Genomic DNA, 17,910 nt, shown 5'->3' with positions numbered 1-17,910 from the left:
TTTAATTGTGTACAGAACAATAAGATCTCAGTTGTGGCATAGAGGTGCTGCCAAAAGTCCTCAACATGTCACCAGCAGTGCACTTTGTATATTTAGGAATAGAAGTCAGTTCAGTTTTTCCAGGACAACAACAACAACAACAACAACAACAGTAAGAATAAAACAGTCTTTATTTAATTTATTTCTTTCATATATTGAAATGCAGCTCAATACTTTACTGTAAAAACAACAAAGAGTAAAAAGGCAACTAAAAATAGAACAACAACAACAACAACAAGAAAAAACCCAACAACAAATGAAAGTATGTAGAAATGTACTGCTCTGTGCTCTGTAAAGTGTTTAGTGTTGTGTTATATGTCATTATATTCAGTATTGTGTGCCTGTACTCTGACTGTATATAGAACACTCTTCTGTCTGTTCTTGTTTATCCCTACATGGTCACGTCTGGCACACCTGTCACTTGTCATATATAGGCTGAGCCTCTTCTTGGCATCAGTCCTTCTATAAAACTGCATCAGCCCAGTGTCTTATGAGCTGGCTAGATGTCTGGTACCCACACATAAACGAATAAACTTCACTTCCCCAGACATACGGCTGGTCCCCTGGTACAGTTAGGGTTTGGATTCTTCAAGTAATGACAAAAAAAGGGGCTATATTAATAATAATTTAAAAATTAAGGTGCAAATGATCAAAGCAGCAGTAGTACACAAACACTAAATCCAATGAACATAAACAGGGAGGGCCATATAAATAAAACAAATGATACAAATGAATCCATTTGGAAGAAAAAGAAAAAGCAAGTAAAAGAATAAACAATTTAAACAAGATCATAATTAAAAATATGGATAAAGTAAATAAAACAAAATAAATAAATGAACAAAAAAGCAACCAAAGACCTGGGCAATCCAGTGAAATTCAGGATGGGTGGCCACCTTATATACAACAAATCATCCAGTATATACAACAAATCATCCATGGCTGAAAGTTGCAACACTGGACTAAAACTACCTCCACCATGTGGAGGCTGTACTGGCTAACTCTCACTGGGAGCTGTTCATTTGCTTTAAAAAGCTGCTGTATTACAGCCAACAATAACAAAATAAGTGTAATACAGTAATAATAATATGAGTGAATTCTGTGACAACTCAGTAACTGGAATAAAAAATAACCTGTGATAAAAAAAAACATTTATGATGTAAACACCGTCTACAGGGCATCTACGGTTCCTGGAACTGTATATCCAAGCCAAGAACAGTTTAGGAACCTTTGGTAGATCTTTTAGGAACATATGTATAGACAATGTTCAGCTTTGAAAGATACATGTTGTTTGGAAAACAAAATCAGGAGAGTTTGTTTGTTTATTTATAATATCCAAGAACTGTGCTGCCCTAACTAAGCAGAAACAAGGCTCTACAGTGTCAAACATTCAATAGACATTGACCTTTAAGGACAAACATTCCACTGCAGAAAGAACACTGATGGTGAATGTGGCACTGTATAGAAGAATCTGCCTTGATCTCTGCATGCAAATTGGCTGAAAGTGTAATCTCACTGGAGGGCAGTTTGCACCTCATCTGGCCTGAAAGAACAGAGGAGTCAGGCCTCTCCAGCCAAATCATGGACTTGTTAAATTCCAACAGCTTTTAGATGGAAATGGCTAAATGAACATAGGGACATACATAAAATCACCACTTATTGTAATTACTATTATTTGTATTAGTGTTTTCGGTATAACTTTTATTTTCTCAGGTGCGTAAAACTTTTTAATAATTATTATTTTTGTTTTTTGGGAACACAGAAAAGACAGGTAAAAGACAATTACAGTAAATAGGTAATTATTTTATTAGTAGTAATTTACTTTTCAAATACGAGCCATTCGGGTTGTTAATTTTATTATTACTTAATTCTCATGGTTTTACTGCTATAGATAGATAGATAGATAGATAGATAGATAGATAGATAGATAGATAGATAGATAGATAGATAGATAGATAGATAGAATCTTGTGGGAAGACTTTCTACAAGGGTTAGGAGTGCGTTTATGGGAATTTTTGACCGTTCTTCCAGAAGCGCTTTGTGAGGTCAGACACTGATGTTGGATGAGAAGGCCTGGCTCACAGTCTCCGCTCTAATTCATCCCAAAGGTGTTCTGTTGGGTTGAGGTCAGGACTCTTTGCAGGCCAGTCAAGTTCTTCCACACCAAACTCGCTCATCCATGTCTTTATGGACCTGCTTTGTGCACTGGTGTGCAGTCATGTTGGAACAAGAAGGGGCCGTCCCCAAACTGTTCCCACAAAGTTGGGAGCATGAAATTGCCCAAAATCTCTTGGTGCTGAAGCATCAAGAGTTCCTTTCACCGGAACTAAGGGGCCGAGCCCAACTCCTGAAAAACAACCGCACACCACGCTGGAATTCACTGAGTTCCTGAAAGTGACCCATTCTTTCACTAATGTTTGTAGAAGCAGTCTGCAGGCCTAGGGGCTTGGTTTTATACACCTGTGGCCATGGAAGTGATTGGAACACCTGAATTCAGTGATTTGGATGGATGAGTGAATACCTTTGGAAATATAGTGCAGATAGATAGATGTATAGACAGATAGATAGATCTTTTTTCAGTAGCAAGACATATAATTGCGCATAAACCTACATATACTATGCAGAAATAAAAGGTAGGAATAAAAATCTATCTACTTCACAGTCATTATGGAATTGAAATCTAAAGCCAGCAGCATCAAATCAGCCTGGAAAACCAGCACAGTCAGACATGCACACAGCTTTTACCAGAGCTGTAGTGCAGTTACAGTTTAAACTGAAACCAACAGACTTTCCTCACTGTATTCCAGCATAACTCAGTTATAGTAAAACTCCTCTATCACATATTGCTTGTTTGCACAACTGTAGTAAAGTCCCTATCACTGTGTAATATTCTGTGTATAACAGCTATGTCTACTCAGACCTGCACATGTATAGATATTCGTATCTGCCCTGCAGGAAAAATACCATTAGAACCATTATGATTAAAACCTGATGGTTTTACTTTCTAATGGGAAGTGGCTTACTGTTTACCCTTAGAGACCACTAATTTCCTGTAGAACAGCTTTATATCCCATTAGGATACCATCAGATGCATCTAGAATGAGTAAGAACACCTGTTAATCCTTCACACTGTGATATCAGCCCATCAGGAAAACACAAAATACCATCGCTGACTACTGGACTCCAAAAGGAACCAGCAGAAACGTTTTAATGGATCCTATGATTTTTTCAGCAGGGTGCACATGCAGATATTCACACAACTCTTTAGCTCCTCATGATTCTATGGAGCCCTGCTGGTGACATCCTGTATACGTTATATATATTTGTACAGGAGGTACGACTTAGTAAAGTGTGAGAATGAGATTATTAAGTCATGGGTATGACACAGTAAGGCGTGGACATGCATTAGGATCTCGTTCCCTATGCCTTACTATGTTGTGGCCATGACTTAATGAACTTGTTCCCATGCCTTACTAAGTCATGGCCATGCATTATTTTTATTAATACAGGATATCACTACTGTGGCTCCATAGTAAGGCATGGGAACAAAATTCTAATCCGTGACCACACATTAGGATCTCATTCCCATGCATTAATAAGGCGTGGCCATGCATTATTTTTATTTGTGATATCACTAGCAGGGCTCCATATATTAACGCATGGGAATGAGATCTTAATGTGTGGCCATGACTTAGCAAGGTGTAGGAACGAAATCAGGCCCTAATAAGCTGTGGTCAAGCCTTAATTATCTCATTCCCATGCCTTACTAAGTCAAGGCCACAAACTAATCATCTCATTCCCATGCCTTACTAAGTCATGGCCACAAACTAATCATCTCATTCCCATGCCTTACTAAGTCATAGCCATGAACTAATCATCTCATTCCCATGCCTTACTAAGTCATGGCCACAAACTAATCATCTCATTCCCATGCCTTACTAAGTCATAGCCACGAACTAATCATCTCATTCCTATGCCTTACTAAGTCATAGCCACAAACTAATCATCTCATTCCCATGCCTTACTAAGTCATGGCCACAAACTAATCATCTCATTCCCATGCCTTACTAAGTCATGGCCACAAACTAATCATCTCATTCCCATGCCTTACTAAGTGGTGGCTATGACCTAATTATCTCATTTCCAAGCCTTACTAAGTTGTGACCACACATTATGATCTCATTCCCATGCGTTAATACAGCATGGCCATTTATTATTTTTATTTCTACAGGATGTCACCAGCAGGACAATTTAGGAATTACTTAATAAGGTGTGGGAACAGGAACATGCCTTATTAAGCTGTGGCCAAGGCTTATTCATCTCATTCCTATGCCTTACTAAGTGGTGGCTACAACTTATTTACCTCATTTCCACGCCTTATTAAGTTGTGGGACGCAGGTATGACCCCCCTGACCAGACCAGACAAGCACTCAGAGACCACTAACACGTACTTAACTAAGGGAAAAACACAATAGACAGAACAAAGTTGTTTACATCTATACGGGACGTCACCAGCCAGGCTCTGCACTATTCTTTATTCTGTCTACTGTGCTTTCCCCTTAGTTAACTACAGGTTAGTGGTCTCTGAGTGCTTGTCTGGTCTGGTCAGGGGGGGTCATACCTGCGTGCCACACTAATTCCCTTGTACGTTTAGCAAGCACGGCGAAATAAAGTGCTTCTGAAAGTTCGTGAATTCCATCAAAGTCAATCTGAATGAAGTCTGAGCAGCTCTTCCCCCACTTTCTCGAGCTCGTGCCCCACTGCGGGGGTCTGAATGGTGCTCGTGTTGTCGCTTGACGAAATGTAAAGAGGCGTGACTGACTCCTCAGCCAACAACACGCACGCACACACACTCCCTCTCCTACACGGAGAATGGTGGAGAGGGAGAGGGAGAGGGAGGAGGAACCGAGAAAGGGGAGTGAGAGAGAGAGAGAGTGAGAGGGGGAAAGAAAAAAAAAGTTAAACTCAAAAAATGGCTTCCTCGTCCTCAGAGTCCGCAGAACAAACGGAGAAGAGCGCGGAGGAGAGCGCGGCCAAAGTTAAAGAGGAGTCGGACTCGGACGAGGCGTCGGAGAGCCTGCTGGAGAGCCTGCGGAGCTCCTCCGTGCTGGGCTTCTCCCCGGAGCAGCTCGCCTGCGTGTGCGAAGCCCTGCTGCAGGCGGGCAACGTGGAGCGACTGTGGCGCTTCCTCACCGCCATCCCGCCTTCCTCGGACCTGCTACGTGGCAACGAGACCCTGCTGAAGGCCCAGGCCGTGGTGGCCTTCCACCGGGAGGAATTCAAAGAGCTGTACGCCATCTTAGAGAGCCACGACTTCCACCCGAGCAACCATGGGTTCCTGCAGGACCTCTACTTGAAGGCGCGCTACAAGGAGGCGGAGAGGAGCCGGGGGCGCAGCCTGGGGGCCGTGGACAAATATCGGCTCAGGAAGAAGTTCCCCCTGCCCAAGACCATCTGGGACGGAGAGGAGACCGTGTACTGCTTCAAGGAGAAGTCCCGCAACGCCCTCAAGGAGTGTTACCGAGTCAACAGGTACCCGACGCCCGACGAGAAGAGGAACCTGGCCAAGCTCACCGGCCTGTCTCTGACCCAGGTCAGCAACTGGTTCAAGAACCGACGGCAGAGGGACCGCACGCCGTCTGGCACCAACAAGAGGTGAGCCTGAACGAAAACGGTTCTAAGGGGGTTTCTAGGCCTGTGTGGACGCCCCCCCAATACCACCACTACACTGCTTCGTGCTAGACGTGCCCACCAAGTTAAAGCTCGGCCGAGTTAAGTCCTCGGAGAGTTGTTGGCACCTTTTGGGGACCATTTCTGTCTAAACCTCTCGGTGCCGTCCAGCAGCCAGTAGCACATTAGCCTCAGCAAGTGAAAGTTCGCGGACTCGCTGGAAAGTTCTGTAAAAAACGGCGTTTCTTCTTAGAACAAAAAGTGGAAACTTGTTTCCTTTTTTCCTCCCTGGAGTGGCGCATGTGTGCAGTCGGTGCTTTTTTGGCTTGTAAGTAAAGGCGCTGAAAAACCTCGGGGGAGAAAGAAAGAAAGAAAGAAAGCGAGCGTGTTGCTTTGTTGTGAAATGTGAGCTCCAGCCAGAGAAGCTCGGGTTTCCTGCTACACCGCGCTGCGGAGCTTTAAGGCAGAGTAAAGGAACAAACTACCGTCTGTAAAGTTCACAGCAGGCAGGTAGTTTATAGGAACACGATCAGATCCCTAATATCCCTAAAGGGGAATTCCAGTAGAAACCCGAGTGAGTTTCTGGTGGTTTCAGTTTGGCGTAGAAGCTGGAAATCTAAGTTTTGAACAGGGCTGTCCAGCAGGCATTTCCATTAGTGTAGGTTCAGGCTGCTTTTACTGTACTCAGGCCAGCTGGAATTTCCCCAAGGGATGAAGAGACGGGTGGGGGTGTTGGTGCTGCCCAGCAAAGTCAACTGGGCAGTGCCAATTAAATAACGCAGATTCAACTGGACAGTACCAGTTATTACCAGCAAATTCAACTGGACAGTACCAGTTATTACCAGCAAATTCAACTGGGCAGTGCCAATTAAATACCAGCAATTCAGCTGGACAGTGCCAATTAAATACCAGCAAATTCAACTGGACAGTACCAATTAAATACCAGCAAATTCAACTGGACAGTACCAATTAAATACCAGCAAATTCATCTGGGCAGTGCCAATTAAATACCAGCAAATTCAACTGGGCAGTACCAATTAAATACCAGCAAATTCAACGGGACAGTACCAATTAAATACCAGCAAATTAATCTGGGCAGCACCAATTAAATACCAGCAAATTAATCTGGGCAGCACCAATTAAATACCAGCAAATTAATCTGGGCAGTACCAATTAAATACCAGCAAATTCATCTGGACAGTACCAATTAAATACCAGCAAATTCATCTGGGCAGTACCAATTAAATACCAGCAAATTCATCTGGGCAGTACCAATTAAATACCAGCAAATTCATCCGGGTAGTACCAATTAAATACCAGCAAATTAATCTGGACAGTACCAATTAAATACCAGCAAATTAATCTGGACAGTACCAATTAAATACCAGCAAATTCATCTGGGCAGTACCAATTAAATACCAGCAAATTAATCTGGGCAGTACCAATTAAATAACGCAAATTCATTTCGGCAGTGCCCATTAAATACCAGCAAATTCAACTGGACAGTACCAATTAAATTATGTGAATTCATCTGGACAGTACCACTTAAATACCAGCAAATTCAACTGGACAGTGCCAATTAAATACCAGCAAATTCAACTGGACAGTGCCAATTAAATAACGCAAATTCAACTGGGCAGTGCCAATTAAATAATGCAAATTCATCTGGGCAGTACCAATTAAATAACGCATTCATCTGGGCAGTAGCAATTAAATACCAGCGCATTCATCTGGGCAGTAGCAATTAAATACCAGCAAATTCAACTGGGCAGTGCCAATTAAATAACGCAAATTCAACTGGGCAGTGCCAATTAAATAACGCAAATTCAACTGGGCAGTACCAATTAAATAACGCAAATTCAACTGGGCAGTACCAATTAAATAACGCAAATTCAACTGGGCAGTACCAATTAAATAATGCAAATTCAACTGGGCAGTACCAATTAAATAACGCAGATTCAACTGTGCAGTACCAATTAAATAACGCAGATTCAACTGTGCAGTACCATCCATCCATCATCGTTGACTGCTAGTCCAGACAGGGTCAGGGTATCAGTTGGAAGAGCAGAGAATCCCAGATGACCCTGTCCCCCGCAACTCCCTCCAGCTCATTCCCGGGGACCCCAAGCCGCTCCCAGGCCAACTTGGAGACATAATCCCTCCAGCGGGTCTTGTCCCGGTAGGCCGTGCCTGGAATACCCCCACTGGGAGGCGTCCAGGGGGCATCCGGATCAGATGCCCGAACCACCTCAGCTGGCTCCTCTCAGTGTGGGGGAGTAGCGGCTCTACTCTGAGCTCCTCCTGGATGACCGAGCTCCTCACTCTATCGCATAGTGTGTAGCCCGCCACCCGGCGAAGAAAGCTCATTTCCACCGCTTGTATTCACGAATTGGCAGTACCAATTAACGCAAATTCAACTGGGCAGTACCAATTAAATACCAGCAAATTCAACAGGTCAGTACTGATGCTTTACAATTTAAAGAGGAATTCAGATTTTCCCAAATTTCTACATAAGTAAGTTTTGAGATGTAAACAAAGTCATTCAGAGCAGTCTGATGTGGTTAATTGTCACACATGAAGCCCCTTTATCTATGTGTCTTATGATGACTGTTGTAAAATAGAAAGAAAATGCAGTTTCGTTGTACTGCTTTGCCTCAGAATGTCTTTCATATGCATAAAAGGGTTGTATGACTATGGTGTAACACCAGTGACGGTGACTCCAGTGACAACTAAGGATTTTGTAAATTGGGTGATCAGGCGACCTTATGCAACTGTTTAAAATCAGTACTGAAAAATGATATACAGCATTATTTTGACAATATTTTAAATACCCAGCCATTAAAGCTCATAACACCAGTGATGCATAGAAATTATGAGCTGCCTGATAAACAAAAATATTAATAAATTAATGAAATATAGTGAGCAGGTGTGAGATGCTTCCTCTCTGATGAGCCTCGACCCAAAGAAGCGGTTTAATAGAGCTGAAAATACTGTGTTGAAAGGGTGATGTGTCCTGATAACAGCAGTGACCAAATCTGTGACAAATGATTTTTTAAAAATAAAACAATTTAAAAATGTGGTATAAAGTTAATGATATAAAAAGTAAACATTAATCTGTTTTATACAGATTCCTTTGAGTTAAACCTCCTTAGAAATATTGTTTTATGGTAAAATCAGTTTCTCAAATGGTGAAAATTAGTTGTGAGACGAGCTGGTTTACAGATGCAGAGCGACTACGAAACAGGATAAAAAAAAAGGAAAGTCAAAGAAATCATAAGGGAAATGTGTTATTTAGTCTTGGGTCAACTGTGTAAACGTACATAATGACTTTTGGAGCTGTACCGAATGTTTTGACTATCTCTTTAAGCCCTGCAACCTTTGTGACATGGTTTTCACGTCACAAGTGGAGAATGACCCAAAAATAGGTTTTATACCAAATGTTTATTGCAGACCTACTGTAAAACAGTGTCTCCAGCGGTAGGCAGTGTATCCACTGACCGTTTTACGTAGTAACTGTCTGTGAGGGAGTTTTAAGAGGCATTAGCTCTTTGGACATCTGATTCCCACTGCTGTGAACAAGTGACTCATTTTAGAACCGAGAGTTTATATATATATATATATATATATATACATATATACATGTGTGTATATATATATATATATATATATATATATATATATATATATATATATATATATATATATATACACACACCTTGTCAAGCCTTTCTGCATATGTGATGAATAGATTCCAGGTATAAAATAACTTGTAAGTAGCCCCTCACGATATTTTCCCCAAGATCTTTACAATTTTAAACACTGCAGTGAATAAAAGAAGCCATAGGTGAACAATGTACTTGCATGTACTAATGTACTAAGACATTTTAGGAATCGGCCTACATGTATCGTGACAAAAATTCAACCCCATGCTTTTGCTTTTCCTGAATTATCCTGAAGTTAGACCTAGGAAATAAGCTGCAGACGGAGGAAAACAGCTGGGCTTTCCCGTCTTTCTTATCAGAAGGGTTTGTGGTTAGGTGGTAAAGCTCTGCTCTCCAGACTTCACTGATAGCCACAGCTGACCATAATCACTGTTATCAGTGTACCGGAACTTCTGGACATTTATGTTCAACAAAGTCAGACAGAGTGAAAATAAAGAACCCTTAAGGTCTTTTAACAAAATAAGCGTACCTATTGTTTCTTTCAGAAAAGTAGCTAGGTGAGGTATGAAGTGTGTGAGTGATGGTTGATGTTTGTCAGGGTAGGCAACCTGAGAAACTGGAACTGTGGAAAAGCCTTAGGCATCAGAGAAAATATACGTAAAGCCATTTTTCTGTGCAGTAAGTATTTATCTGTTTAAAAATATTAACATTTGAATAGCACATAACAAATAAACTAATCTAATCATTCCTTTATTGGGGCCAGTCATGGGCTGGAGGTCAAGAAACCAGCTTTGTGACCAGAACGTCGCTGGTTCAATCCCCTGAGCGTACATGAGAGTACATGACTGAGGTGCCTTTAAACAAGACACCTGACCCTCAACAGCTTCCCAGGTGCTGTGGATAGGGCTGCCCACAGCTTTGGGCAAGTGTGCTCAATGCCTCATAGTTTGTATGTTCACTAGTGTGTATATGGTGTTTCATGGGTTAGATTGCGGAGGTGAAATTTCCCCGTTGTGGGACTAATAACTTGATCTTCATTAAATTGACTCAGATGTGTTGCTGTCGGAATTCAGCAAACCCAAAAGACCTGTCATGATCACTCTATGATTACTTGATTCGAAAAATGTATTGTTTAAAATGTATGTTATTGATAAATTGGCTTAGTGATAAATTTGGAATTTTTTTATAGTAAGAAACAAAGCTTGGCACATTTTCTATGCATTTCTATTCACTGCTGCAGTTTCAAAGATGTATTTTTTTTCTTTTTCAGCAATTTGGAATCTCTGAAAGGCTCTGCATAGTATATTAGTGTTTAGTTCAACTTATTTTTATTGTTTGGCCAAAAATAAACAGATTACTAGAATAATCGTCAAAATAGTCACTAGATTACTTGATTACTACTTGAATTGAAAATGACAACACTAAAATCTGTGCAGTGGCAGGAGTGTGCTGACAAGTCAGGAACCAAACCTGTACACTTTTAACTGAATGCTTTTAACCAAGATATTAATATAAAAAAAAGACATCTTACAGTATTTGTACTAATGTTTATTTACCTTATTCTAATGTTGTGTGTTGTGTGTGTAGTAGTTTTTTTTATATCCTGGCAATTTACATTCACTACAGAAATAATATTAATATAAAAAATATTAATACTTTTTAATACTTGTGCAGTACTCTAGTTAACCTGATACACAGTGCCCTGATCCTATATCAATTCTACAGTACCTACACTCTGTTACAGGGCTGTGCTGCTTCCCTCAAGATAAAGTTTAGGTCATATTTTTTTGTAATTCTAAATATTTTCACAATTTATTAAATCATTTTTACAGTGTACTGTGTGTGGCAGTTCTCTTAATTGCTGTTCACATTTGGGAGCATAGTATAAGTATGCTGTACATCATTACCAGGTAGATACAACTTCCTTTTCATTTCACAGTATTGACTTATGTATTCACAATAGTTTTATTTCAATAAAGCTACTGTGACAGTAGTAAAATGAATGTTACAATGTTAAAAGTCAGGAATTAAAGCCAGTAAAGGTCTTGCAAAGTAATGTGAGAAAATCCTAAACTTCTCTAGAGCTATTAGATGTAAGTCTCAAGACTTGTGTTCCACACACAAAGCAAGTTTTTTTTGGTTTTCACGTTGTAACCTTTGACTTTCTCATAGTGAATCCGATGGAAATCACAGCGCAGAGGATGAGGATAGTAAGGCAGATTTGGACGACACCATTGACAAACCTGTTGCTCAAGATGCTGGAGGCTCAACTGCTTCTCTCATATCCCTCTCCAGTGCCCCCTGTAGTACTGGAGGTCAGCTCATTCTCAATAGCACAGGGGGATTCCTGACCAGCCCCCACCCTCTGTTGCTCAATGGGAGCCCTTTACTGTCAGGGACAGGAACTGGAGTTATTATTAATGGACTGACACTGAGTGATGGCCACACGGTCACCCTCAGTCCCGTAACTGCTAATACTCCGCTGTTACTCAATGGAGCACAGGTTATTTCTAAGGGGAGTGGGAATGACAGCAATCCAGAGGAACACTGTGCTACTGATATGGAGACACAGACCAGCCTGCCTACAGTGGTCCTGAGCCCACAAGCCAGTCTCACTAGCACAGTACCTGTTCCCATGACTGAGGAAGTGAAAGCGTCCAACCGCAATGTCTCTCCATTGGATTTCATTAGTGTTCCAGAAAATGTGACTATAAAGAATGGCCAAGCCATCCACACAGTACCTCCCACCTCTATATCCACATCCACCATTTCTTCCACAGTCATGACTCCCACCTCACTTCCTTCATTGGCACTGACTCAAAACGGCATGCTCTCTTCACCAGTTGCCCATTCAGGTACAGTCATTTCCAGCCCTGTAGTGCCTGTACAATCCACCCAGCAGCCTGAAATTGTGGTGTTAGCAACTGCTGGTTCTCAGTTGAATCCCACCACATCCATTTCTCAAGTGGCACCTTCTTCCACTGTCTCCAGCCCTCAGGTCCTATCTTTGCCCCAGGTGGTACCCTCCATCCAGGGCATTCCAGTATCCCAGTTGGTGCAGAACCCAACAGGGACTCAGGTGTCCTCCTGCCCTCAGCTGGTGCCAGTGTCCCCCATCACGCCCCAAGTACCCCAGGGCTCCATCCCTCAGTTTCCAACCCAGAGCCTGCATATTGGTCCCAGGATTACTCAGACTCAACCTCAGAATAGTTCTACCACATTTTGCGACAACACTGTTGTGTCTGTCCCCCAGGTGGTTAATGGACAAGTTCCCCAGGGGCTAACACTTCAGCTGGGTGATCAGTCCAATTCAGCCACCAACTCGCAGATACAAAATCCACTGGGGACCCAAGTTATTCCCATCTCCTCCCCAACACAAGTAGTGCCTGTTTCACAGTCCAAGGACACAGGGCAGCCCCAACTGGTCCCATTGCCCCAGCTCATGCCAGTGTCCTCCATGGCTGGAGCTCCTACAGGAACCTTCTCTTTCTCTCAGGTGGTTCCAGCAGCACCCTCTCTATCCATCCCATCCCCTGGAGGGGCTTTCCAGATTTTAACTTCTGGAACTGGTGCAGGAGTTGGTGTGCCCCAGGGAGCTTTACGTATAACCCCAATTGGACCACCTCAGAGTGCACCTACAGCTGGTGCCATTCCAAGTGTCCAGCTTCTTAATTCTGGGGTGATTCAGCTGCCTTCCGCTTCTCCAGGTAAGACATAATGTTGTAATATCCTTGGCATGTATTAGATATATAGAATGTGCTACAGAGTCAAATGCTGTGAAACTCAACTGAACAATATTTATTATAAGGTAATATACAATTTACAAATGCACTAGTTTTGTTCTTTCTTTTTTTACCACCAAGTAAGAGAGCTTGACCAAATCAATCTGCTCTTATGCTCAGGAAACTTCGTCCTGGCAGGTGGAAACCCATTCCTTAGCGTTCAGAATGGCAAACTTATCCTCACTATTCCAGCTGGGATCCAGTTCACCAGTGTGCCTGTCAAACCAGTCACGGAAATTCCAGGCCCAAGCCCCAACAACAGTAGCAGTAGCACCGGACTGGAGCAAACTACAGTTGGGCCACCCCTAGATAATCAGCCCGTTTCTACATCATCTGTGCCGACGTCTAGCCCCCTCCAGTCGTCTCTTTACATCTGTTCGTCTGGACTATATTGCAGCCCTGAGCCTGGTACTCTTGCCACCTCTACTCCAGGGGCTTCTCCAAACACTCCAGACTCTTCCACCCCAACCTCCACCAGTATCCTGCCATCCCAACAGACCCTCTGCCCTGAAAGCATGCTTTCCTTCAGTCCTATCAGCAGTGGAGTGGCCAGTGGTCCCCATCTTCCTCAACCAGCTTGGAGTCCTGTATCCCTGTCCTCTTCATCTGGGCTGACGCTGTTTGATGTACGTGGGAAAGGGGATCTACCTGAGGACCCTGCTTTGTTAGGCTTACCGGGTGGAGAGTCCCTGCTGTTAGGTGCCTCCCCTCCGAGTGATGTGGACAGGGAATCTCATCTTGATGATGTAGAGATGGATGGGGACTCAAAAATTCTAACACAATTACAGTCTGTCCCTGTGGATGATGATTTGGTTTTGTAACTGTTCTTCTTGTGGGCTACATATTAGAAGCACCCCAGACAATCGGTGAACAATTTCAGTGAACAATTCATGTGTGATCTCAGAGGTAAGAATCTTGGTTGTAAACACACGATACCTTATTTTTTCCTGTATGTTGAGATATAGGAAATGGCTAGGTCTAACAGTGACGTGATCTATAAGGGCTTGTAGCTTTTTTTTTTGGAGGTCTTATCTAAGTCTCATCTTTACTTGCCTTTCTTTATTCACATAAGACTTCGGGCTATAATTAACGCTACCTGACGTTCTCATGATGATCATTTCTTCCCATTACACCCACTGTCTCCAAATAAGACATGGGACATGTGGATAAACCTACCCTATGGACAAACAACCAGTAGCAGAGCTAATTTTATTTTTAGTAGTTTAAATTATGCATGAACTTCTGTTCACCATGCAATTAGTTTATACTACTCAATGAGATTATACAGCATGTAGTTAAATATTTCCCTTATCCAACACTCCAGTTCAGTGTTTCCCAACCTGCTCCTCAGGGACCCCTCAGACAGTCCACACCAACCCAACTCAACACATAAGGATGAAAGTAAAATGTGGACTGTCTGGCAGCCCTGAGGACTGGATTGGGAAACACTCCATACAGTCCATCACTACAAAGCACGGCACTATTGGCCAGTTTATTTGAAAGAAAAAAGGCCAGCTTCTAACCAGAGGAGGGACTCTAAATAGAAGTTTCCATATATAGGCAGTGAAGATCTCTTTAGATCTTGGCAGCTGGGAGCTCCTCATTATTTGTGCATTGAATCACACTGTCTATATTAATTTTGCCAAACTATTTTCTGTGGTGCTAGAGACAGAGTCATTAGATATTGCAGTGTCTTTGAGAATGGGGCTGAAGGAGTAATAAGTAGTATTTATACCTTTTTGTTAGCAACAGAATATTGTCTCACTCTGGTAAAAGGAGTGCATATTGACTTTGGAACAGGAAGTAGGCTAACCTGCAAGTTTAACACAACCACTGTTGAAAAGAAAGGCCTTCTCCAGCTTTTAGACCAGCGTGAGGCTCCGCATTTAGTGACCATGTTATATTCCACGTGTGTTAAAAAAAGGGGTGGGTGATATGACAAAACTATAACATCACAATACTTTTCACGATATGCATCATCAGTAAACCATCAGAAACCAAAATTCACAACGACGAGTGGCTAAAATATTGGTACGCTCCTCATATTTACTATTACTGAATTTTGAAAAAATGGAATGGAGATAAAATCATGAGTTGTGCCACTTTTAAAATGCACCATTGAACCTAAGAATAAAATGATTTGTCTTTCACAGACTACTTCGCTAAATCCAATTAAGCAGGCCTAATTATGGTCTGTTTGAGACATGCCGTTCTTTCTTGGTCTATGATATGATCAAACAAGCATATTGTGGTATATTGTGATAACCAATAGTGATCAATATAATTTTGCCCACCCATATACTAAAATAAGATACATTTTCAATGTGGTATATAATGTCATAGGCTGCTTTTTACTCCTTTAAATAAGACTGATTTTAAATGGCTTTTACAAGCGGCATGTTGGCTGCAGTTTTTGGAGAGGAAGTTTGAACTGATTTTGTGTGGGATATCAAGGTCAAATAGACAAACAGTCTCTTGCAATAAGGTTTATCTTAAAGAGAAGAGAGGCATGTTATATCCTGTTGTTGTTAAACTCTCAACAGCAATCTGATATTTTCAGATTTGTTTTTTTTTCAGTTTTAGATACTTGTGTTATCCATTTACTTTAGTGTAGTATCCATCTGCAGTGTGTATATATATTTTTAATCCTTCATGTCCATTCAAGGTCTGAGCTAGCTCTTCACAGCATTCTTACAGTGTCTCTCAGCTAAGCTAAACATTACATAGGTGGCCCAGTACACTTAATGTTGTTTGTCGCTCTCATGACGAACGCTGATGGTCATTACTCCTGTTACGGCTGCACACGGGTTAACGGACATTAAGGGTGTAATGATTTTAATACAGGTTCCAAAAACAACTTAAAATGTGTAGTGAAATACATCATCGATTCACTTTTGAGCGTCTCTTATTCACCGTCTTTCATGGAAACCACTGTCAGCAGTCACAGCTAAATATCTTGGTACATTCTGTAAGAGTAAAGTGGGTGGAGAGGGGGTGGGTCTAATGATATGGGGACAGTCAGTCTCAAATAACTTGTCTTTTCTGAAGAGCTTAAGGCAAATACATGAGTGTAAACACTTCAAGCTATGCAAGCACGATTTTGGCAGTTGTTGCATTTTAAGTCATGGTGCATTTAAAAGCAGAGCAAGCACAACCTGCATTCTGAGTGTTAAAGAAAGGAGTGACCTAGCAACACCAAAGCTGTTCAGTAAGGACAGTGTGCTTCTTCTGGTCAGCTGCTCTGTTGGCAGCTATCACAGCAGACTAGCAGTTGGATGATTCTTACAGAACTAGTTGGCTTGTATAAACATATCATCACTGTTGGGGAGAAAACTCTACTTTGAAAAGAAATATTTTTGTGATCTTTCCATTATGAATGAATTCTTTTGGAAAAGGAGATGCTGTTTTGTTCCAACCAGAGTATGAGTGGTGCGGTGTGAATTTGCCCGGAGCATCGAGCGGCTTTTTCAGGAAGCCAACTGAACATTCTCTCTCATTCTGAAATTGCTCCAATATGGTTCCATCCCATGAGCTAGACCACTTGTGTCAGGCTCCAGTCTTTTTGGGCCAAAACACTGCAAACTTGAGCACACTGCTTCATTAAACACACCTGATTCAGCTTATCAGCTAATTGGCAAGGCCTTCATAAACAGAATTCAGAGCCTTAGATGACGCTAATCTCTGTAGCATTTGGGCCCGGAAGGTCCCCAGTTTGACATGCCTGAGCTAAACAGCCCTTTTTACCGCGCTGACTACCTCTGCATGAGTGATGCGACAGCGTGACTGCTATAGCTCGCACACCATGGCCATTCATACATTTGCGTTGTGGAACTGTTTAGCAGACATCATCATCATCATCAACAACCGCTTAGTCCAGATAGGGTCACGGTAGCAGTTGGGAGAGCAGAGAATCCCAGATGACCCTGTCCCACGCAACTTCCTCCAGCTCATTCCCGGGGACCCCAAGCTGCTCCCAGGCCAACTTGAATATATAATTCCACCACTACAGTCCGGTACAGTGACCGCATTACTGCTGCCGCCTGTTTCTGCCTGCGGTCAATCTCATGATTCCCCTTCCCATTACTCGTGAACAAGACCCTGAGATACTTAAACTCCTCCACCTGGGGCAAGTCCTTTCCCCTTACCTGGAGTGGGCCGTCCTTTTCCGGGTTTCCGGGTTTAGCAGACTTGCATACTGGAAAATCTCACCAGTTGTAACAAAGTTTTACAGGTGTTATACAGAATTAATTTCGTTTCGTCCATTTTTCTGCCTCGAGATTGGTCCATTATTTCAAGTCTGTATCTACTAAAAATCCAGTGTAGCACAGGATGTTTAACTAGTTTTCGTTTAATGACTGCCATAAACCTTATAATTCATGTTCATATGTTTGACATCAAATGGATATCATTAAAATGAATCACATGGAGTGGATTTTCTCTGACGTTTGAGTGAGGAGTGAGCTAAGAATGGGAGTCGGAACAGTGTGTCTCTGTCACTCCACTCCTCTTGCATACTCTCGTTCTGACAGCGACGATATATTTGATGCATCATCACCTCTCGATTCTGTCGTCATGTTTAGTTGTGGTGCCCGTTGGAATAACAGTAGATCCTTTTTACAGATGCTCTGATATTCTTTGTTTACAGATGCTCCGATATTCTTTGTTGTCCTTTCTAGTAGTGAATGTTTCAACCACCACAATAAAGTTTGAATGCAGGTTGAGTTTGTACTGAAGAACAGTGCGTTGGCCATGCAGTATCA

At 42.0% G+C, this 17,910-nt stretch overlaps 1 protein-coding gene across 1 annotated transcript; it reads left to right on the top strand.

Annotated features, from left to right (window-relative positions):
- The first annotated feature begins 4,945 nt into the window (after window positions 1-4,945).
- Window positions 4,946-16,115, top strand: six5 (SIX homeobox 5). Its single transcript, XM_017708038.2, has 3 exons — window positions 4,946-5,691; window positions 11,541-13,075; window positions 13,271-16,115. Exons 1-3 carry the CDS (start codon window positions 5,009-5,011, stop codon window positions 13,969-13,971), a joined length of 2,919 nt encoding a protein of 972 aa, XP_017563527.1. The 5' UTR covers window positions 4,946-5,008; the 3' UTR covers window positions 13,972-16,115.
- The last annotated feature ends 1,795 nt before the right edge of the window (window positions 16,116-17,910 follow it).

The sequence above is a fragment of the Pygocentrus nattereri genome, chromosome 7, assembly GCF_015220715.1.
Source record: "Pygocentrus nattereri isolate fPygNat1 chromosome 7, fPygNat1.pri, whole genome shotgun sequence".
Taxonomy (NCBI): Eukaryota; Metazoa; Chordata; class Actinopteri; order Characiformes; family Serrasalmidae; genus Pygocentrus; species Pygocentrus nattereri.
The sequence above is the reverse complement of the archived record's forward strand: the minus strand, read 5'-3'. Positions and strand labels throughout refer to the sequence as shown.